Genomic DNA, 24,604 nt, shown 5'->3' with positions numbered 1-24,604 from the left:
TAGTCCCAACCAATTTGGAGATTTGCAGAAAGTTAGCTTTAGCATTTAGCATTGCACTGAGTCCTTCCTTGCAGAAATGAATGCCGGTGAAGTCTTTTGTATGAACATATCAGAATTCAAAAATATCTCCTGTTTTTAAACACTCTAGTTCAAACATCGTACTAAACCATCATTTGGTTTGCTTGGTTTGGGTTCAGTGTGTTGTATGGATCCAATCATTGTGGTTTATGTCATAATTAATAGTTTTCTATGGTATATGAATGTGACCTCTATAGCTTGTTCAGGGGATGTGTGAATCCAGCACCGATACTTATATTTTCATTTCTGACTCACAAATAAAAATATGGAAACTGTTGGTTGTATATTGGGAATATTGCTCATCACATAGCAAATCACAGAAAACCAGCTTCATACTTGCACTTCATTATTCTTGTTATTGTTTTCACCACCAATCAATTCACTACAGGATGAATTAAAGGTTAAGGACTAATCTACCATACTGGTCCAGCACGGGTTGCTTTTTTCCTTGCCAGTCTGGAGTTGAGGAGGCATAACTTGTCCAAAATCTAAGGGAAGGCTAGACTCTGGGTCTCCTTACTCCTGGTCCAGCACCTTGACCACTATACCACACTGGCAGGCTTGCCTAGTTCATGCAGTTCTATCAGTGCATGATACAACAATGGGTTTGTTCCTCAGCTGGCTTGTTGTAGAACTTGTGCTGTTTTGGAGTAAGAGAGAGAGACTGGCCCAAGGACACCCAGCTGGCTTTCATGCCTAAGAGAAGACTAGAACCTGGGCCTTCTTACTCTAATACAGCACCTTAACCATTGCACCTCACTGGTCTCATTATTTATATAACCTCCCATTTATTCTATTCATTTACCCTGTAATAGTGTTAGGTATCTCTTGTAGATTATTTTGAACATAACCAGGTATTTGAATATCTAAGTTATATAAAGGTATGTATATGTTTTTATATTCCAGAGGTTAATTCTTGTTCTTCTCCGTGTGTTGGCATACGACACACATACGTGCAGGCACATGTACGGAGCAAAATCTACTGTCTGAAAAGGTGTCTTTGGGTAATGTGGCTTTGGACTATTACATAGCACTAGAATGAAAATATCATTCCCATCTCTTCCCCTCCTGCAATTTAGCTTCTAGGAAGCCAGAGGAGGTGGGCTGAATCTGGAAGAACTCAATAATTTAATGAATCAGTTAGTGCACGCTAACCAAAAGAGGGAGAGAGAGAAAGAAGAAAACACACAGAGAGCCTCCCCACAAATACAATTAATCCATTAGTCTTAACCGGAACCCACTGAGTCAGCGAGGGATAACTCAGGTCCTGACCTTCCTGGTTACGGGGACTGTATTCCTGCAGACTAAGTTTCTGCCTTTACCTCTTTCAACCAGTGCTGCCAGCTGACACTCCTTCTGTGCGCAGGCAGGGCGTACTAGAGACGGTTCTCATCTGAGTTTGGTTGCTATGGTTACATGCAATCTGCTGTGTTTTGGGTCTCGAGGAACTAGAAATGACTGAGGGGAGGCGGACATCAGAACCTTTAGGTAAACGTCACCTTTCCCTTCCATGGAAGGACTGTTGATCAAACCCACTTCTCTTCTTGTGCAGGAGTTTTCAGGTAGCATCCACTGGCAAAATAGAACCAGAGTTGTAGAAGCGGCGTGCACATGCACCCCATACCTTTGTCACTCTGTGCTGATTGGAAGACAGAGCTGATGGTGCTTGAAGGCTTTCCCCCTCTTCTTTGAAGTTAGTTTGAGAACAAGAGTTGTTTGCTTCCAGGGGTGGGAGAATGCAAGTTTGCTGTCGAGACTCCAATGAAATGCTGTTGGAGAGCGTGTGTGTGTGTATGTGTGCATGTTCGTGTGTGGTACGTATGAGGGAGACTTAATGTCTCAGCTAATGAATCTGAAGAAAAGAGGACCAGTCTAATTAATTTTTTCACACAGCTTATTAATCCTTGCAAACCAAACTGTGAAAGGGTTGGAGGGTAGGGAGGGGTATACTGTAAATTAATTTAGCTAGACTGCCTTTTCTTTTCTATTTTAGCTTAATTTTAATTTTGCTTACTACTACTTACTCTTTTTCTGCACTTTGCACTAACTTGCTTATCCCAGGTGGGATAGATGGATGGATGGATGGACACACCCTCTTTCACACGCTGTGGTGGATACATACATATGTATCTATGTCTGTTAATAACTTTCCACCTCCCCTCAAAGCTGGAAAAGTTAAAACGCTGCTACAGACTCCAAATCTACAGCTTTATGCAAGATGATGTGAGAGTAAATCCCGAGGAGAGCAGTAGGGCTTCAATATTCAGCAGAGTGATGCCAGGCTGGGGTCCCCCAGCTATGTGGGAGGGCAGCTCCCTTAATTCTCACGCAGCATGCCAAAACCTGGGAATTATGTCTGAACTATGCATCTGGTTGGGGAAGGCAGTTACTTTGTTTCTCATAGGCTATCTTGGTAATCCCTACAGAGCCATGAGAGATAAGATCATCATTTATCTCATTTTGCAAGCCTGACCCAATACTAGGATCTGAGGACATATTTTAGCAGCATGGGATTTGAACTTGTCACTTTCCAATTGGTAGCTTGCTCACTTAGCCGCTGTGCTACACATCTCCTCTTTGCTTGCTTCCGAAAAAACATATGCCAAAGAGGGCTGAAAACCTTGCCTCCCCTTCTGATAAAGGATACCTTGGAATATCCTATGAACCTGGAGCATCATTTTTTTCACAAGCCCACCTTTTGAAAATCATTTAGCCAGTGGGTTTTTTGTCTGTTTCTTTTCAAGTAGCCCCAGTCTGGCAGACCCATCCTTGAGGCTTTCCTTTGATTCATCTCAATTTTATTTGAGCTCAGTTAATGCACTTCGACATGGCATTGCTGGAATTACAAGTGTAGCCTGTCTGAAGTCCAAAATGAATGACTTCTTACTTGGCGTTTTGCCATCTGCTCTGCTGTTTGAAACTGACACTCTTGAGTCTGTGTGTGTGTGTGTGTGTGTGTGTGTGTGTTGGAAAAGGATGGCGATCTCTGCTGAGCAGCAAGGGAGCGTGTAGGGGTGGGGTTTCCATCCTTTTATATTTTTCAGCCAGTGACGTGAGCTGTGCCTAGAACAATCACTCTGCCTCAAAACACTGTAGTTGAAGATGCTTTGTGTGAGAGAGACTGTGTGTTTGTGTGTGGGGGTATGTGTGGTGGTGGGGGAAGCAGCTTGGTGCATCTTTAAGCAAACACCGATCGCTACAGCCTGAGCTTCACGGAGATTCCTCTCTTTCCAAAATTACCCTGAAGAGAATTTTTTTTAAGTGTTGCTCCTTTCTCCTCTTTCCAATCTCCCTAGTACTTTTATAGATACCAAATTCTATAGCTCGGTTCTTTCCTTTGCTGAGATGATTGGAGTTAATAGTGTTCAGAGTACCAGCAAAGTCCGGGTGAGAGCCACAGGTTCCGTGAAATATCCGCGAGAAGACCCCGTCTGGCGGCAAACCCACCGCTCAAAGTCTATGAAAATTTCCAACTCCACGGAGTTTTCTGCTAAGGAAGCCAAGGTAAACGGATGGATGCATGGATGCATAAAGATTGCCTCCATATTTGTGACAATTGTAGAAGGGAAGGGCCAGGAGTATTATCAGTTGATAGTACCTTTTTTCCCCCCCAGAACTTGAAAGCATTCTTTCAAAAATTGCTGTGGGGAAGGAATCACTTGGGGGGTGGAGGGCAGAATTTTTAAAAAAGATACTGGATAGATTTTCAGAGTGCCTCACAAAATGTACCTGCATTGCATTGCATTGCATTGCATTGCCCTGTTAGGTGGATGGGTGGGCGGGTGGGTGACAGGGAGAGGGAACTAAATCCCTTCTGGCACGTATATGCCAAAATCCTCTGTATATTGAATGAAGATGCCTTTCCCTTCTCCCCTGGTGTGGCTCTCTGTGAGTGGGTTGTATGATTCAGATGGTATTTTTATAATACAGGACTCAAGATTGCCATGAGACATTCATTTTTACATTTTGTGTGTTTTCATGTGGATGTTTTTTTTTTTCCCATTTGCCATCCCTGTATTATGTTTGTCACCGTAGATATTATCAAGGTGTCTCCATCCACCTGCTTCGGGAGCTATTTGAAGTGCCTTCAAAGTGCCATACTGTGTTTGTTTAAGCTTGTGTGTGCATGCATGTGTGTATGCTGTTCCTTTTAAAAGCAACATTATATAGTTTCAAGAGCTGCTGAATAGTTCAACCCATATAGCTGGAATCTCTTTAAAGAGATTGATTCTCAGTTTGACTGTTTCCTCTTCTGTTTCTTTCCTTTCACTGCAACATGCTACTAATGTTGTCTCACAAGTATGCTAGTAAGGAGGTGCAATAACCTATGAATCTGCACCATTGTGAGTAAGATTCGAAGGCTCTTAATGCTCTCTAAATATGCAGGAGGTTTATGCACCTATTCTCTTTTCTCTCATTTGCTCCCTCCCTCTGGGTTGATACTACCATCTGAGTGCCAGGTTCTAAAGATCCATTTACAGCAGAAGCCCACAAACTGGGAGAGAGTAGATGTCAAAATCTTGGAGAACTGTAAGCATCTGTAACATCGCTGTTATTGTTCTACTGTAATTCTTCAAGAAATACATTAAAGCTTTCTTGCAGGCAGGAGAAAGGAATTGAATTCTCAAGGCTGGTTACATGTTCATAGATGTTCAGTTTGCTGGTGAGTTCTTCGCCCACCAAGCAGTGTGATTATGAAAAAAAAAATAGTACCTTACCGGCAATGTCTGCATCTTGTGGCAAGATCTAGTTAGTTTGCAGCAACTGAATTGTTTAATCACGTGAACCTTTCTTATTGATAACTGAAGCTTAGCATGCTTGCTTGGATGACTGAAGCACCCAAGTGGGTTTCGAATGATTCCAGTCAAATTATTGAAGCATTCCTAGGAAAAAGGCAGCGTGTAAATGATAGGTCACATGTTCTGAAGCCAAAAGGTCTCAGTCTGGTGCCTGGGATTGCCAAGTAAAACTGGAAGGACTTTTGTCTTGAAACTCTGCAGAGGTTTGCCTGGGAATATCAGGAGCAGTGAGCTGGATGGATAAAAAATCTGTCAAAATAAGGCAGTTTCCTACACTGATATCCTTTAATTAAGTGCCATCAAATGTGGTCCCACCCCCCTTTCTGAGCGAAGACCAAAGCTTGCTGATTCTAATGCTGATCCTGTTGTTGCTTAGCCCGATTCACACATGCTTATCACTCTTACTATCATACCAATATCAGAGGTTATTCCTAAAAGATGAAACTTTCATATTGTTTGACGTCATTTCAAACAGGTACTCTTTAACTGGGGCTGTTCACTTACTCAGCAGATTAACATCAAATGTCATGTTCCAGGGAGGAAGATGTCTTCATTCTTTGCACCAGAGGAAAAAAGTGGCATGTGGCATCTTAAAGATGTATAGTTCGATGATGTCTAGATAAGTTATCCAACTGAATTTAACGAAACTCTGTATGTGTATATTTAGATTATCATTTTTTTCTTCCTATATCGAACATTATCAAGTCTATGATTTAAAAGTATAAGAAAATAAAACACAAAATAATTAAGTGCAATTCTAAATAAAATCTAAAATAATAAAACAAATCATTGAGCCAATATAAAATATCATCTGGTAGAATATAGAAGTTGGATCGGGGAGGGAATGACAATTGACCTTCAGTCTGCTCTTGTGAAAGGCATTTAAACATTCAGTGACATCATTTCTTTTTTTTTATCCCTACCCACCTGGGCCATCTATATTACTCTTTCTACTTAGAGAACTATTAGCATGTGAATCTTCCAGAGTGGATAAGAAGTGAATGACTAAATTTGGAGGGAAGGAGAATCTGAGATATACAGGAAAAAATGGTTTCAAAATAACAACTCTTCCTCAACCTCCATACCAGTCTCATGTTAGTAGCATATGTTTAGAACAGAGTGAAATATACCAATGTGAGCTCTTAACCAAATTAATTTATTACTGCTGTTGCGTAAACTTTCATGGATCACAGTCTATTTCACCACGTGAATGGAGCATAGTGTAATTCTGGGGGGAAAAAAAGAGTAATATGGAAACAAAGCTTTGGAATCTCACTTTTTCATGTAAATGAATGGCTGATATTCAAGCCAGGAGGTACAATAAGTGACCCTGAGGATACTTTTGTGATGTGGGTGAGATTTGTCCTCCATCTAATTTTCAGTAACCTGGCTACTCAGGCCTAACTGCATTAGGTACATTTACTGATTTACCCTGTGGATTCTGCAGATGGAGTGCTGGCACGATATTGCTTGTTGCAAATGTATTTGTAGAAGGGTGGGCTGGGGACATGCAACAGATTATATAGATTGCAACATGAAGGAATGGAGACATGAAGACAGTAATAACCACTTGAAAAAGCTGGTTTTTAAAACATCCCTAGCAAGATAGGGGAACCATTTGGACTCTACCTCAGGCAGCATAAAATGTCTTAGTTTGGGTACAGCCTTCCCTCTTGATAGAACTGTATTTTACACATCTATATTCTGTTGGAATCATGTTGAAATTAAAACATTTACCTAGTTTCCCCCCCTTTAATATGGTCAAAAGTACTCCTCAAATAAAGCTAAATGATTATATAATAGGAAGCCAGACAACCCAGTTTTATTTTGAGTTCTATTTTCCCCACCCCATTCTCTCCAATTAAAGTTTCATTAGCCGTTTAGTTGCTTGCTTTAAATTGTACATTTGTTTATATGTTTGTGAAAGTGTGTGTTTATATTATTTTAAATTAACTGTAATCAGCTCAAATCAATCTACTCAATCAAAAAATCAAATCAGTCAAGCCTTTTCACTGAAGGTTATGGATCATAATCTACTTTGTCCAATACAGATTGGTAGGTAGATGTTTGTTGATTTCCCATTGTAGGGCTGAGAATGACTGGCCCCAAATCACTCAGCTGGCTTCCTTGCCTAAGGGAAGGAGAAATTGCCCTTATTCCAGCACCTTAACCTTTATACCACAATGGCTTGTTCTTTCATTCATAACTGTACATTATTCAGACCTATAGTGCTGTGCCTGTTGGAGACACTGCACTGTAACATGGTGTCTTAGCATATATAATTTCTCACCCTTTAACAGGGTTCTCTTGTACTGTACAGGGTTTCAACTGATGCCCCTTGAAAACTGCTATAAGTTACCATTCTTCAACCTAGACATCCTCCAGCTGTGAGAACTTCAACCTCCGTAATTCTCAATTCAGTACTGATATTGCTAAAAATTCTGGAGTTGAAGTCCAGGTATCCGGAAGGTGCTGTGTTTGAGAAAGGCTGCTATTGGAAAAGCTTTTCCCAAGCTGATGCCCTCTAGAACTGTGGTTTTTAAACTGGGGGCAATTATCTAAGGGGTAATTTGGGCATATCCTGGGGGTAATGGTAATGGAGCAATTAGTAATTGTTTGTGAGTTGAGGATCCAGTTTGGGACTGCCTCTGTTGTATAAAACAACAATCTGTTTTTGTTTTTAAATGGGCATAATTATTTGAGACCGGGAAAGGGGTAATTGGGTCAAACAGTTTAAGAACCATTCTTCTAAAAATATTGGTACTGCAGTTTACGGAATTCCCAGAAGCATGGTGGTTGGGCTGGGTAGCTGGAAAGTTTGACAGCTGCAGGCCACCAGCCTAGGGCAGACTGTCTGAAGAATCTATCACTCCCGTGCCTCCATTTTCTATATTTATTTTTCAAGTGGGAGCCAATGTTCCATACGTCTGAGTGACTGAGCAAGATAGCCACGGAGTCTTCTCGGTCATTATTGGATTGTTGGGCAGATTGCCCATTTCTCAGAAGATTATTTTATTCTTCTGCAAACCCTTTGATTCTTTCTAGCAGGGCGATTTCTTCATGGTCTCTCTGCAGTACCTAGGCCATTATTCAAAGTAGTACAAGAAGACAGATTCAGATGCATTTCCCACATACTATTTATCTTCCTATAGGGCGGCTACATTTTGCTTCTGATATTCCTGGGCATGTCAGGTGGAATATCTATGGGCATCCACATAATGTTTTCCCTAGTGAATCAAAATGGTTGAAGTGTGTATGTGTAAGGACTGAAGGGTTAAAACTTATTTGAGTATGTGCAAAATGGTATTTTTTTCCTCTGGAAACATCTTTTCAATGATAACAGCAGAACATTCTTTTGAAAGGGTCCTGCCTTTTATTTTGAAGGAATACTCCTAAGGAAATACAAAATCACCAAATAGTCTATCTTTCCCTTTGGTTTATATATTTTCTTCTGGTCAAGAGCAGGATGGCTAGACGACTGGAAGCCCTACCTTCCTACACTTTACAGTTGGCCTCTGCAATTCAGTATTGTGCTGTATGTATGTTCAGACATAAGATTCTTCTTGAGATTTCATTAACATGATAGGTTGTATAAATATTATCATTTGCAAGAAGTGGGAGAGAGATATGACTTGAACCAAGGATGCAGGAAGAATATTCTCATTATTGCATAGCAAGTTAGGGTAGAGCTGGAAACAGATGACATCTGTCCTGATTCCCCTTCATTTCATTAAAAATGCCAAAATATCAAAAAAGAAAAATGCCACCCCTCTACCTTCCTTTTTCTGACACATATATTTAGGCTTAGTTTAGCTAAACCAGTGCTAACATTAAATCCTCTTTACAGGCAGAAGCATCAAATTGCGTAATCAGTCGGATGGATCTGTGAGTTTGAAAGTAGCACACTAAATGAATGTTTTCCCACCTCCTGCACAGAGCAGACTTTGGTTTATACTGAATGAAGGACATATTATGCTCAAGTAAAACAAGCTTGAATTTCAGTCTCAGCATCGAGCAGTCAATCATGAACAGAGACAAAATAAAGGTGTTGCTGGTCTTGCTCTAAGTACTGCAGTTCAGATTTTGACTTAGACAAAGCTGATTCCTAAATGGTGTGTGATTAGTAAATAGAAAATAAAAGTATTGCAGATGAAAGACAAGCTGTATTCTGACCCATTGTTGCATCATAGAACTCACCAGCTGGTGATGTTGAGTGTAACACTATTTTTCTCCCTTTACTGAAGCCCTTCGTACAGATTATCCCTATCAGATCTTTTATAAATAATCTCTGTGGTCAAATGCAGAGATCTTTCCCTCAGCAGATTCTGTTCTTAGCCATGATGAGAGCAATTTTAGCAGTACCAGTCTCTGAGGAGCAGTAGTGATGAATTAAGTATTTTGTTCTATGAATCATCACAGATACAGACTCTTGGTTGGTGAAATGCTCAAACTTCTAAAAAGAAAAACCCAATGCCTCCTTAAAGCATATAAACATCTAAAGCTGTCTTACTCTTTTATATCACTTTGATATTTTCATGTTATTACAAATATGGTTCATTTCATACATCACCAGAGGCTCTCTCTCTCACTCTATCCATGGCCTCCTGAGTTGGATTAATTAATTCCTTGCCCTTGGTCAGGACTGTCTGTACTGTGATTCCACAAAAGTCTTGTAGAATAGATATTCTCAGAATTCAGTTTTCTTTAAACAACTTTGATCTTCCTCCTCTTCCTCTTCCTCCTCCTGTTTTCATAAAAAGCCCATTTGGTAGCTAAGGAATGTTTGAAAATACTTAGGTAATGTCCTGTGAAATCTCAGAAACCAGAGAGCTGATTAAGATTTATAGTGATGGATCACAGGTAAACTTTTGTTGTTTTGCCAAAAAATAAAAACTGTAGAAAGTAAAAGAAATAGTAATTATTATTTGTAACACAGGAAAATTTGCAAAGCATTAAGAGATTTTTTAAAGTAGCAGCCCTATAGAAAGATACGTGCTGGTTTACAAACTGATGGTTTAATCTGAGCAATTTAGGACAGTATATCCAGGGAGACTGAATTAAGCATTTCTTGGTATAAAATTTAACTTTTCTCAAAAACCACAGAAAGATTGTGTAAAGTGATGAAGCTGTAAGAAAAGGTAATCCATCAGCAAATGATTATTAAATCTTTAATAATTAAATGTTTGAGTGAACAAACTGTAACCAGAATGAGATCCACTAAAGCATATGAAATTTTATACATAAATATATTCAATAAATTCACATGTCTGCTGTTGGAATTGGTACCACTTCAGATGGCTGAATTTTGGTTGAGCTATGTCTTAACGATGAGTCAAAAAGGCAATATAATTATTTTCATTTATCATATTCTATAGTTGTGCTTCAAATATGCTTCAGTACTTTCCCTGTACAAATACACAATTTTGATCATTGTACTGTAGTTTACAGGAGACTTTGCTTAGTTCTTGGTTGCCATTCCTCCCTCCCTATAGCGCCTAAAGCACACAGCCCAGTTGTGATGTAATCACTACTTCTTGAGGGAGGCACTTTCTAAAATTCAACAGAATGCTTACTCCTTTGTAGTCTAACATAGACAAGCATTCTTAACCAGAAGCCCATTGTTCTTCCTGAAATGATTCAATTGAAGAAAAAGCATATATAAAGTGATTTAAGAAACTGGAGACAGGGTAGAGTTGAGAGGAAGACAGGGCTTTTTTAAAAAAAAAAATAAGGATGTGAATGGGATAAATGCCACATACACTAGTAGCCTGCATATGAGATTTGGACAATCAAAACCAGAGGAACTGGGCCCTGAGCCTGGAATAGTTTACCTAAAAAGTATGTGGTCTTGTCAATTTGCCCTCTCCAAATTTTATGAGCTCCTCTCCAAATTTTTTTAAATTTATATTTATTAAGAACTTTTCCATAGAGTAAAAGACAAATCAAAAGAAAAAAGGAAAGAGAAAGAAATAAGAAAATGTAAGAAACAAATGAGAGAGAGAGAGAGAAAAAAAAAAGAGACAGAGAAAAGTAATGAAATCTATGAATGACTTCCAACCTTCTTTTCAACAGATAATTACAATCTTATTATCCCTCCTCCAGTTCCTCCCCAAACTTTTAAAAAATATTGTTTAAAAGGACAGGGCAAAAGCCATTGTCTCCAGGTTACATATGATGTAAAATTACATATTTGCAATAATTATTTGTCCTCAGTTATTGGCCCAATAAGTCTTTTCTCTGTCAGGCCGACGTATGGGCTTAAAAGCCTTCTGCTGAATAGAAGGACTAGGATTTCTGTTCACTGAAAAGATATACTTTTCACCATATAACCAACTAGGATAATTAGTTGACTTTTTCTATTCATACCTGACTGTGCTTTTCCGTTTTTATCATGATGGAGACCATATTAAGTTCTTGTCTGGATAGCTCTGTCCAGTGTTTACAGACACTTCATTTCTTTAGATTTGAAAGTTTGAGAGGACCCATAGAAATGGAAAAACATTGAATTTCACAGTATTCATTAAAAGCTGCTAACAACAATGGGTCTTTGCAGATATTCAGCAAGTTTACTTTGTGCCAACTCTTTGGTGAAAAAACTATGCTTTCCACTGGAAAGCAGAATTAGTTCAGTTTTTATGCCAGTGAGGATTGTGATGACATATGAATCTAAAGTTTATTTGAAATGGCTTCAGGGGTTCCATAACTCTCAAGAAATGTACATAGCCTACTGCCCCACAGATGGTATGGTGAAGGTAGAATAAATAAAGATCAGGATTTGTGTCTGAATGGTGCAGTAAGGCTTTTTGGAGGGTGTACCCTAGTAGGAAGGAAGATTTTTTAGGCAGGAAGATGTGTTGGGTGGTGATATTATATACAGAAGGAAGGGGAAAGTGTACATACAGCTGTGAGAGCTGGCCATAGTCCTTGTCAACACATGCATATGGGCTTTTTCACATATTATATTATGAGTGATATAGATTATAATAAACTGTGAATGCAGCTGAGTATAACACAAGTAGATCTGACAGGATGAGGTCTGGATATCTGTATGACTTGTTATTAGGTACACCAAATTATAAATTTGGGATTTCCATTATCTGCCTGCTACGTTAGTGAGAATACAGCTTATCTCAGAAGGCTGTTGCAAACCATTTGTGGCTGATAAAACTGCAGGGTCTGCCCATGAACTCACCAAGGATTGAGGTCGACCCAAAGGAAGGTTTACATCATCTCAGTGTAGCCTTTCTCTTCCAACCCATTGTGATAGATCATAGTTTAATCACAGTTGCCAATACAGTTTTTTCTATTCCTTTTCTATTAGGAATAATTTTGATGTAAAGTAGTTTTGACTTCAATAGGAACAATGATTAGAGCAATGCTGAGATTTCACCTATGTAAGTATTTTTCTTACATCCCTCCAGGGGGCTGTGGTGTAAAAGCCCAACATAAAAAATAAATTATCAACAGCTTCCTCTCCCTTCAAACAGCAACAACAGAAAGAGTTCATGGGCCTTAAGAATCCACCTACACATTTGTCAGCAAAAGTCATTCTCTGGGGCTTAAACTAGCAATTTCAGCCATTTATGATTCCAATTAAAAATAATTAATTTTCTTGTCCAATTATAGGCAAGGTTAGCTTCAAGCTTTTAGCACCTACTGTCAGTTCCACTTCCTTTAAAACAGATCATATTTTTAAGAGGTGAGCTTCCTTTAAAAAACGATTTGTAAGAGCACAAAAGAGCTTAGAAACCACAAATAAACGATGCTTTAATACTCTGGGGAATTTTCACTCAATTTCAGCACCATCTCTATTAAACAGCAATTGGGTTCTGGTGGTTCAGCTGGACAAGCACACGATGTTACTTCAAAAACGGTGTAGACCTCTTTTAAAGATTCTCTTATAAGGATTGACCTGCATCCCCAACATGGATGACTGCTTTGCACATATGGAAAACATAGGGAACAGCTGTCCTGAGTGTGGGCTGTAACTTATCGTAATCATAGAGATAAAAAAACAGACAAGAGAACAAACACTGAAGCTTTTTCTCTCAGAGTCCAATTGAAAGACCACATTTCAGTGGTAGGAGGATGGTTCAAATAAGGGAAGTTGCTTTCTCCCTGTAAAGGTTTATAACTTGTCAGCCCCACTAGTAGACCAGACCAGGAAATCAATTCCACAGGAAGGCTAAAACTACTTTTATTGAGATTGGCTATAATAGAATCTTGCAAGTAGATTGTGCTATTCCTCTTCCTTTTTCTTATACTCTGATGAATTAGGGAGGCATCTGCCCAAGCCACTTCCAGATGTTATCTCATTGTTCTGGACTTTAAAAATGTTTCAACCCCTTCTGCCTAGGTAACAATTTTTGCATATTTGCATCTTCCTTACTCTCTACAATATTGCCTCCATGTCTGCCTGGTCTTGGTTGCTAGCCAACAAGAAGTACTTAGTTTGGAATCAAGGTTCCCTGTTTGACTGCTCTATACTGGCCATTGTTGGTCTAACTGATGCCATTGTTGGGCATAGATATGTTTGTGGCTATGGACAGTGGTGCATTTTGTCAATGCATTAATTTGAGCCAATTGCTAATTTGCATACTGTATTTACTTCTAAGCCATTCTGTTGCCATGATTCGGATCCCAGGATGATTATAATATGGATACAATTTTAATGAGGGTAGTGGGTGGGTTAATCAACTAGAAAGTTATCTGGATAATTTATGAAGTCACATATTTTAATATATGGAGCTGGGTGTTGAGGGAATATTTGTTTATATCTCAAGCTACTGTAATTCCAGTGCAGTAACTCTTCCCATTTGCATTGAAACACACATGTTCCATGCAAATTAAATAAGAAAAATGTCACTCTCTTTATCTGAATCTGACTTGCTGCCCGGCATATTATCTTTTAATCATCTTCAGCAGAGAATGGCTGATAGTGCATTGACTTTGTATCTGGTGTGATACAAATCTTGTAATTGTAATCATATTTGTAGACATTAACTTTGATTTTTGTTTGTTTGTTTTTGTTGTAAACTATTGAAAAGCATTGCAAGTCAGCATTATCACAAGTTTAATCATGCTTAGAACAGTGATTCACAGATAGTGATGCTTGCAGGGGGGAGGGTGGTCAGAAAAGGCAAGATGGTAGACATGCATCATGATATAAGCCCTGTCCATTTCGTACATGTGTATGGACAAAAAGGACAGGTTTATTGTGTGACATCGTGTCCACCTTCTTGTCTTTTTTGACAAACACACAAACACACTATAGACACCAATACTTACAGGATTGTTGTTGTTGATTGAGGAAGATACAAGTCAAAAACATCATGAACATCTCCTTGAGTTGTAAAAAATAAAGCCAGAAATAAATCTAATAATAAATAAAATAACAGTGAATAAAATAAAATAACAGTGAAAAGTGTAGGTATGCTTGCACTGAGACAGCTGATTATTACACTATAAAAAGTAAATCTCTTGTGATGTAGCAATGTATTATTTTTACTCAAGAAAAAAGCCAGATATCAAAAGTATGGGAAATTGCCAGATCCTTGTCTTTTGTATTTCCTAGATGTACCCGTTTTCATTTAGCACAGTTAAAGATTAGTTAATTTGCTTTAGAGTGTTCACTTTATTAGCATCTTTCTATTAAAATCATAATGAGAACTCAGTTAAAATCAGTATCTGAGAACAGGCAATAAATTGAAGCTAATACAAATTACGTGTTATCTGATTTTTTATATTAATAATTATCCAGGCAAAGCCTGATGTGCTTCAGGTCCATCTATTTGAATTAGAAACTTGGGAGACTGCGATGAGAGTCTGTAATTTCTTTGCTCATCATGCTCAGCGTGGCAATTTATAATGCTTACTTCCAATTGGAGTCATGTATTATGACCCCAAAGTTTTCTTTGGCTCAGATTTCATTCCTAGCCATAGAACACCATATTTTTCCTTCTCGCTTACCCACATACGTATCTGGCAGCTATACTGGTGGAGGAGGAAGCAGGGAGGGGGTGTCCATTAAATCAGTATTTGTCAACCTTAGCAACTCAACTCCCAGAATTCCCCAGCCAGTCATGCTGGCTGGGGAATTCTGGGAGTTGAAGTCCCATCTTAAAGTTGCTAAGGTTGAGAAACACTGCATTAAATCCTTCATTCTTCCCTTATTTCCACTTGAAGTCTGTGGCTCACTTAAGCAATTTTATACTGTTCCCTCGATTGTACATCTTAGTTCAGTATTCAGAGTCCGTATTTAAAGTACAATAAGAATTCCATTAATTGAAACATTTACATATTTAAATCTCTAAAAAAGGAGGGGACAGACATACAAAAAGGTCAACTCCTTCAAGTTTGGCTGGACTTCTGGCCATCTTCATGGCAATATTAGGGAAGAGCTTTTCCATTGCCTTCTTCCCAGTGTTTTTTTTTTTAACTTCAGAATCTTGCCCACAGCCTTGGAATTTCCTGGTTATCTTCCAAGAAGGGATGGTGTACTTCTATTTGCATTGTTAAAGAGAAAGCTTTTAATGCTTTATTAGAAAACACAATGTGTTGGTGTTAGTGTTTATCCTAGTGCAAACTATCAGGGCCTTTATTGGTGGATTAAATTAAACAATTAAATCAGCCTTTCTCAACTTTTTGACCCTGGAGGAACCCTTGAAACATTTTCCAGGCCTTGGGAAACCCCTGTACATTCAGGCTCAAATATAAGCCAGAAGTTACAAAATTATTATATTCATTTCATGGGTAGGCTTGTATATATGCATTAACAGTGTTCTTAAACTGAAAATGAAGAATGAAATTTACCTCTTGAATGTGAAGTTGCCTGAATTTGAAATAATTTTTTAAATACATCATGATCTCCCTAGTGACCTCTCGCGGAAACTTAGGGTTCCATGGAACCCTGGTTGAGAAACCCTGAATTAAATGTATATACTGCCTAGAGTTGCTGGGAATTGGGCAGTATAAAAATTTAATAAATAAAATAATAAATAAAATAAATTCTGTTAGTAGTACTAACAGAGGAGTAGTGATAATTTAGTGCTGGTTTAAATAAGACATGTGAAGTGAACCCTTGTTTTCTCTGCCGCTTAATGTTTTCTTGCACTCCACTGTGTTTAATGGATTGCACATCCATTATCTCAGTAATCCTTAAAACACCTCTGCGGTGAGGGTCATTAATATTATTACCACACTGCTGATACAGAGTTTGTGGGGACATGGTTTTCCTAAGCTACTTTTCTTTCTTTCTTGCTTGCTTGCTTTCTTTTTCTCTTTCTTTCTTTCTTTCTTTCTTTCTTTCTTTCTTTCATTCATTCATTCATTTGATTTCTATGGCCGCCCGTCTCAGGCAAGTGACTCTGGGTGGTGAACAACCATAAAATCCATTAAAACCAAGCACAAACACAATACAAAAATAAATATACAGTATATAGCAGTTCTTAGGAGAGGACCTGCTATACTGAACTACAATCTCAGTCATAGTGTAGTGAACATATGACAACACCTAATGGTTGTATGGGGCCGTCTTCCGGCCTGCTTGATGAGTAGTTCTATCTAGATTGGCCCAAACTAATTAAGACGTAAGACAGTTATGGCCAAGGGGCTTGGAATTGTTTAGAAGCAGAGCAATGGCCAAGTGTCGCATATTCAGCTAAATTAAATTAAAGAGGTGGCTTAGGTTGTTGTTGTTGTTGTTGTTGTTGTTAGCAAAAGGACACCACTAGGGCAACACTAGATGCTGAAGTACTATAGAAGAGGAGGTCTCTGGATTTCTGAAGAGCAATGTTTTTCCTTGCAGCTTGTGTTTGTAGTTTTGGCAGCCAAGGGCTCCCGAGAGGCTACAGTGCCTTCGGATGGCAGCTGCTGAGAAAGATATAGCTTGCTAGCAGATTTAGACTCTTGAGTGGGTTTGATCTGCATGTTTATTCCCTTGTTAGATGGCTTGTGGAAGAATATGATTGTGAAAGGCAGGTGAACTTTTGGGTAGTTTATTTAGCTGAATTACTTTGGAGCCATGGAAGTGGCAGACTGTGCCAAAAAGTTTCTGTATCATTAGCAAGAGCATGTTATTGCTGTCAGGATGGGTTCTTAAAAAAACCCTTGAAAACTGGTTAGAGCTTCAAGTCAGAGTCTTCTGTCATATCCTATCAGTTAAATGCAGCTTTTTAACATTTGTTTTATTTCATGAAATGTACACTATTCACGGCAAAAGCTTCAGGCATTTGAAATTGTTTGCTTTACATCATATTGTATTTATCTTTAAGATGTAAGGCTGATCTCAGTTTTTGCTGAGTCTCTGGTAATAGAGACACATCTGATCTTATAGTCAGAGTCTTCTTTTCAGGTAAATATGGTAGCTGCACTAAGCAAGGGTAACATACGTTGGAGCCTTAAAGAATTGAAGGGCGTATATGACATCAATTGGCAAAAGAGACCAGTTGAGATGCCTAGATGATGATCTGTTGCTGTAAACAGAGTATTTAGAGAGAAGGTATTGCTGTTTTTAGAGGCAGTGCTATAAGCCAACATTTGTATCCTTCAGGGGTTTCTTATATCATGGCCAAGTTCCTCCCAAATCTTAACTAGAATAATCTGTTTTCCAGCCCACTTTCTAAGAGTTCATCTGCTGGAAATTAAAGCTGTGAGCTGGGTCTGGGATTAGATATTGGAAAGGTTGAATCTGAAGAGTGGTTGTCAAAACAATATTGGCCTGAGGTGTTCCCCAAAATAATGGGGATGTAGTTTTCCAAATTACTAGGCAACATGTCCTTCAGCCATACTAGCTGGGAACCCTAGACCCAGTTTTGGGAAGGCTGGCTTTAGTGCACAGCTGGGAGCACAGATCTTCAGGCTTCCTCGTGTATTCTCTGAATGTGATATCTGTGACTATGTGTGATGAAAACTCCCTATTAGTGGTAACATCTAAATAGTACATTACAGAGACAAACAGACTCAAGGGATGTCAAAATATGTGCCAGATAGGAAGTAGAGAGAGAGAGACTGAATGAAATAACAATTGACAGAAAAGGGAGCAAAATGATGCAATTACAATTCATGGGGAAAACAGATCAAAATTTAGCACACTTCAGAGAATGTTAGAAATCAAATTTGAAATAAAATCACCATTCTTTTTAGTAGGCATAATTCCAAAATATATTAACAAAAAATACCACAATTAAAATGCATGTTTACAGCAGCAAGTATAAATTTTAGCACAATATTGGAAAAGAGATATATTACCAAAGATAACAGACTGGGAACTTAAACTTGGAGAATATGCAGTAATTGCAAAACTAACAGCATATATTCACAACAGACATTTAACCAAATGTAAGCAGTGGCTTCCATACATACTACAGATTATGCAGCAAAGCAAATACAACTATCTAGAGTATGGTTTTTAAGGGGAAAAAGAACTGATTAAATAATTATTCAATCAGAGACACAGAAACTTTAAATTTCTATAATGTACAGTATATTAGTTGGAGTATGACAAACAAGAAGTTAGAAACTAATATTTATCTATAATGTTTTTAGTAGTTTTTTCTCTTATTTTCTTTTTGTGTTTTCAAACTACAAGTAGTGGAGATTTTGGCACTTTGCTCAAATACTTAAATTCTTATCTTGCTAAAATAATTTAATGTGCTTAAATGTAATTTACTGTTTTTTATGGTTAGTTTCTAATCAGTGATATATTGAGCACTAACTGTACAATCTTGGTAATTCCTTTGTCTACTTATAGACATTATATTTCTGTACCATTTTTTTCTTTCCTCCTTTTGCTTGCTTGTTTGCTTTCTTTTTCTTTTAAAAAGATTAAGATTTTTTTTTTTAGAAAAAGAACCTAAAGATTTGGTGCAGTGATTCTGGAAGGAAGTGCACAGAATACATAATGTGGCTCACTAATAATGATCTAAAAGAGCTGTATGGCGCTTCATTTAAGAAGCCTGTAGCCCTGCAGTAGGGAATTATATGCAAAAATACCTCCACGAAGACAATGGCCTTGTTCATGCATAACGTTAAGTGTAGTATGGTTCATTTTTGATTTGTATGATATATAAAACCTGGCCATTATGATTTAGCATGATCTGAATCCCAGCTCCCAATGGATGGCAGCAGGAGATGGACCCAGAACATGAAGCTGTGCATGAGTGATCCTGTAGTTGACAACATTTAAATCAATTCATTCTGTTCCTCCATTATGTTTTAAGTGCTGCCATTCACTCTGGCTGTATGAAGTCAGCAAGTCATAATTAGTTGTCCTTAGTATGGAATAATATCTTCAGATGCTTTTGTAAAGAGAAGATGTATAAAAATCTTTTAATCCCATTGATCAGCTAAACTATATACGTTCTGATATACACCCTCTAATCTCAGTTTAATCCTCATTTTAAAAATCATGCTTTCAAGAAACACCAATTACTCTAGCTGTGGAGCATTTAACAGTTCTAACAGGGACTGAAATCATAGTTCGTATGATAGAGGCAAAATCTCCAACTATCAAATAGGTTTTTCTTTTCTCTTTTTCTTGGGAAGAAAACTGGTGAAGTGATCAGGAGAGCACAAATATGCATTGATTTTATCATACCACCTTCATGGAGAAAACTGTTCCTCTTTTTTGGGTTCCCACTGTTTAAATCCTAGTTACTGTGCCTTGTTACTTAGTTTGGACAGATATTTTGCACATAATGGGTATCTTACGAGAAAATGAACTCCCATCTCCAAAGATTAAAAGTGTTCAATGGGAAGCAATTCGTGCTGGGTGGAGGTTCATGTTACCTTCACTAGTAACCGAATGTTAGAGTAATGTCTGAACTTAGAACTTCCTAAACATGGTATTTGGTATCTGGTTATTATATCCATTGGTTTGCTGAGTCTTGCCAGCACAGCAGGATTTGGAGTTGGATATGACTTGGAGCTGGATAAAATACTACATAGAAAGATTCTGCAAGCCACCCAGAGTCCTTCTTTTGCGGGAGATGGGCGGTAATAAAATTTGAATAATAAATAAATAAAAAGTCTCATAGTCCATAAGTCTTGAAGGAAATATAAAACTTGAATAAAGAATATCAATATTTTTATAGGATAGCCAAGCATTACCATCTTTGCAAACTTGGGCACATATTTCACTATCTTCCAGTATTAATAGATAGTTGTAAAACTACATGGTTATGTACGTGCATACAATATACCCACACATTTAACTGGTTGACTGTAGATGTACATATAACACTCTAATCAGCATCTCAGAGATTTAGAATTACACCTAATACAAAAGATTTACCCCACTCAGATTCAAAACACATGGTTTAAGAAATTCCTGCCATATTTTTTTATGCTTCAGTTTGTAGAGCAAAGAAAGAAAGGGGTAACTAGAGAAGATTGCTAACTGCTTTTTTCTGGCAGAGTTACCAAATCTTTGACTGCTGCTTGGTAGAAGTGATTTGGCAAGTGAAATATTTCTCAGCAAGTAAGATAAAGTGACTACTCACCCCCAACTCCTTCATCTGCTGAATTTTTACTTGTTGAGCAGTTAAAGATAAGAGCCTTCTGGACATGAGAAAATCTGTGATTCTGAAATGCATGCCATTAATCATTGGTTTTTAACATGGAGATAATGATTTCATGAGATTTCCTGTTTTGAATCTGCAAAGCAGGAAGATCAAGCAAGCTCTGAATAATCTGGTTGTCACCTTTAAAGTTCTTCATGGCTTGGGACTGAGCTACTTACAGGAGTATCGCTCCCCAGTGGTGTCTACCTGTCCTGTTAGAGCCCTGGGTATTGTCAACTAAGGAGTGTCAGCTGGTGGGGCCCTGAAGACATCCTTTTCTGCTGTAGTGCCCACCCTGTGGAACATCATCCCCTCTGAGATTAGATTGGCCCCATCCCTGCTGGCCTTCTGAAGGCCTTGAAAACTTGGTTTTGTGCCTGAGCCTTGGGTCCTGGGTGTGTGACAGACTCCATCTCCTGGCTATGTTGATAGTTGTTTGTATGATACCCAGCTGCATGTGTTTTATTTTTTATATTATGTATTTTATTTATTTTATTGTAAGCTACCTAGAGTCACGTATATGAGATTAACGACTGTATAAATTGAACGAATGACTAAACTTTCTTGAAGCTGGTATGCTAGAAGGTGAAATAGCTGTATAAGTAATCTAGACACATTTTCTTTCTTTGAAATTGATTTGTTATTGTTGATATTGTTGATATTTCAGGTGGATGAACATGACATAATAAAGGATTTGATCTGTAGCCACAAACCTATTCCTTGTTCTGCATATATGAAATATGCAGAGATTAGCCATCATGATACTATTAAATGCTGAACTCTCTCTAAGCAGCCTGCAGCCTGGTAGTCTCCAGATGTGTTGCTGTTGTGCACAGTAATTCATGCTCTCGCAACATTCAGGATTTTCTGTTCAGGTTTATATGTTGGGTTACGCCTGGAGATCTTTGAAGTCTGACTCTTTTGGTCAACTTTAATGATGGGATGGAAGGATGACACTACCCCCAAGAGTACAGACTGATGGCTTTGAAGTTATTGTTTTTCTTTGATTATTTCTGGTTTTGTTGTTTAAACCTCATGTGATAACTGCCCTACTCAGCTTACCGTGAAATTTGATTCATACATGGTTAAAGTAGAAATCTCTTTAATGGAGTGTAGTATGCAGTACAGTGAAAAAGTTGTGAATAGAAGTTCCTGCGCTTTCTCCAAGTTAAACAGCCCAGTGAACTCAACCCCCTCCCCCTTCTTTGGTATGCAGCCCCCCCTTCTCGTGCCAGTTCGTTCAGTTCTGTGCAGATGTCTCCAACGGCTCTGCAGCTTGACCTTGGATGCCAGAGATAGCCCAAACAAGATGCTTTCACACTCCTGGCTTGTCCCCCTCCCACTTCTACCGACTCGCAAGTCTTGACACGTGTTGACTTCATTCATGCACGTGACTCCGATCAGATGTTCTGGGAACATTTGATCTTGGAGCATGACACACCACCCACCTGAAAAAGAACTTGAAATATAATTAGTAAAAAGCAGGAAAAGTGCTTAAAGTGTTTAAGGGAGTTGGTAAGTGAGAGAACTAAGGGGCAGGCTTGTTGAGGTATTTAGCGTGGAATCTTTTAAGCAGAAGAGGTGCATTAACATGATGACTGGAAACCCATTTGTTATCAGGAAAATGTTTCCAGCGAACTATGTACTGTAAGGAGCCACGATGTCTGCGAGAATCCAAATTGTTCTTAACTTCAAAATGCTGTTCGCTGGGAATCATGATAGGAGTCGGTGTAGGCGAAGCTGGGTGCCATTGTGGCGATTCACGAAGTGGCTTCAAAAGGCTGCAATGAAAAACAGGGTGAATTCTTCTTAAATTATGTGGAAGTTGCAATTGCACAGTGACAGGGTTCATGATTTTTGTGATAGGAAAGGGTCCTATAAATTTTGGTCCTAATTTTTTTGATGGTTGAGGTGAATGGAGGATTTGGTGGAGAGATAAACTTTATCCCCAATCTTTAGAGGCCATTCGGGAGAACGCTTGCGATCGACAAATTTTTTATAAGTGTTCTGAGCATTGGTCAGGTCTTGTTGGATGACCAACCAAGCCGAGGTGACTTTTTTCAGCTGATCTGTCCGTTTGAGGATGGTTCAACAAGCTTAAAGCTTGTTTGGTGCCAATTAATGTCAAAAAGGATTTCCAAAATTTTGATGTGAATTGAATTCCGTGGTCTGAGATCACACGTTCGGGACATCTGTGTAGGCAGTACACGTGTTGCAGAAAAAGTTTGGCAAGTTGGGGGGCTGTAGGGATCTTAGTACATGGTATGAAATGAGCTTGTTTAGAAAACAGATCAATAACAACCCAAATGACGGTTTTGTTCTTGCTCTCAGGCAAGTCAACAATAAAGTTCATGGCTATCTGTTTCCAGGGTCTGGAAGATTCAGCTACCAGCTGGAGGAACCCTTGAGGTTTTCCTCCTTTTTTCTTGGACCTAGCACAAATGGGGCAGCTAGACACATAGTCTTTGATGTCTGCATGTAAAGTGGGCCACCAAAATTGGTGGCGTACTAAATGTAGGGTTTTGACAAAACCAAAATGACCAGCCGTTTTATCGTTGTGAGAATGTTGTAAAACTTTAGCACACAAAGTTTTGCCAGCAAAGTACCACAACCCATTAAACTCAGTCAAAGTAGATTTGTTAGTTTGTAGCCAAGTATCAGATTGGAGGGCCACTTGTAACTCTTGTTGCAATTTGCTCTGCACTTTTACTTTTTCAGCCGCAGTTGGGCTGCAAGTTATGGCGGCTAACCCCAACTGCTTAGAAGAAAAGACCGTATCCACAATCTCCTTTTGCTGGCTGTTGTGTTGGGGAAGGCCCAAAAGTGCATCTGCTAAGAAATTTTTCTTCCCAGGAAAGTAAGTTAAAGTGAAATTTAATCGACTGAAAAATTGAGCCCATCGAAGCTGTTTGGCATTTAGTTTCCTGGGTGTATGTAAAGCTTCTAAGTTTTTATGATCAGTCCATACCTCAAAGGGGTGTTGAGCTCCTTCTAAAAGGTGTCGCCAAGCCACAAGGGCTGATTCCACTGTGAAAACTTCTTTCTCCCATACATGCCATCTGCACTCAGTGTCAGTAAATTTACGAGACAAATAAGCACAGGGGTGCAAGGTCTCGCTGTAAGAGTATTGCCCCCACAGCCATATCTGATGTATCTGCCTGGATTATGAACGGTTGTTCAGGATCAGCATGTTTTAATATGGGTTCGGTTAATACAGTTTGGCATTCAGCCGTCCAATTTAACTTCGCCCCAGGACTTGGAACCTTTTGCATTTCCCCTCTCCCTCTTGTTTTTAACAAATCAGTCAAAGGGAGTGAAATTTGGCAAAAATTGGCGAACCCCAGGAAGCTTTGCAATTGGTGGTGCGTGCATGGGGGTTCCCATGCTACAAGGTCTTGACTTTTGGCAGGATCCATTTCTACCCCCTTAGTGGATACTCTATAGCTCAAATAGTCTAGTTCTTTTTTGTGAAATTCACATTTTGACAGTTTGGCGTACAACTGAGCGTCACGAAGCTTGGTTAACACCTTTTTGACCAATTTAACGTGTTCTTGTTCATTTTGTGAATAGATTAAGATATCATCCAAATACACTAAGACCCCTTTGTACAGATGTTCATGTAGGATTTCATTTATAAATCGCATGAACACTCCAGGACCCCCGGACAAGTCAAATGGCATGACCTTGTACTGGTACGACCCCAAAGGGCAATTGAAAGCAGTCTTCCACTCATCCCCTTCCCGAATGCGAATTCAAAAATATGCTTCCCTTAAGTCCAATTTGGTGACAATCCTTCCCTTGGAGAGGTGCGCAAGCATATCCTTCCTCAACGGGAGAGGATATTGGTTTGTAGTGGAAATAGCGTTTAATCCTCTGTAGTCGATGCATAATCTTCATGAGCCGTCTTTTTTGGCGCGAAATAAGACAGGTGAGGCCACTGGTGAATTGGCGGGCTCAACGAACCCTTGGGCTGTTTTTGTCAATAAACATTCTAAGGATTTCCTTTTCCTTTTCAGACATTGCATACATTTTGGGTTTAAGGAGTTTGATGTTCAGCTCAATTTCAACTGCACAGTCCATCTTTCTGTGGGGGGGTAACTGGTCTGACTCTCATCAAATACATCTGCGAATTCTTTGCATTGGCTTGGAATTAATGGATTGGGGTTG

At 38.8% G+C, this 24,604-nt stretch overlaps 1 protein-coding gene across 2 annotated transcripts in view; it reads left to right on the top strand.

Annotated features, from left to right (window-relative positions):
- Nucleotides 1-24,604, top strand: part of LOC134491277 (PH and SEC7 domain-containing protein 3-like) — a 163,742-nt gene that overhangs the window by 104,058 nt on the left and 35,080 nt on the right. The window contains exon 1 of one of the 2 annotated variants that reach the window (XM_063294915.1): nucleotides 3,372-3,582. The exons of the other annotated variant lie outside the window; for it this stretch is intronic. Coding sequence (XP_063150985.1) covers nucleotides 3,424-3,582 — 159 coding nt within the window. The 5' untranslated portion in view covers nucleotides 3,372-3,423. Of the gene's footprint in view, nucleotides 1-3,371; nucleotides 3,583-24,604 lie in introns of those variants that run through there. 2 annotated transcript variants of the gene reach the window in all.

The sequence above is a fragment of the Candoia aspera genome, chromosome 2, assembly GCF_035149785.1.
Source record: "Candoia aspera isolate rCanAsp1 chromosome 2, rCanAsp1.hap2, whole genome shotgun sequence".
NCBI classification, from domain to species: Eukaryota; Metazoa; Chordata; class Lepidosauria; order Squamata; family Boidae; genus Candoia; species Candoia aspera.
Note: the sequence above shows the minus strand (reverse complement) of the source record. Positions and strands in the feature narration are given on the sequence as shown.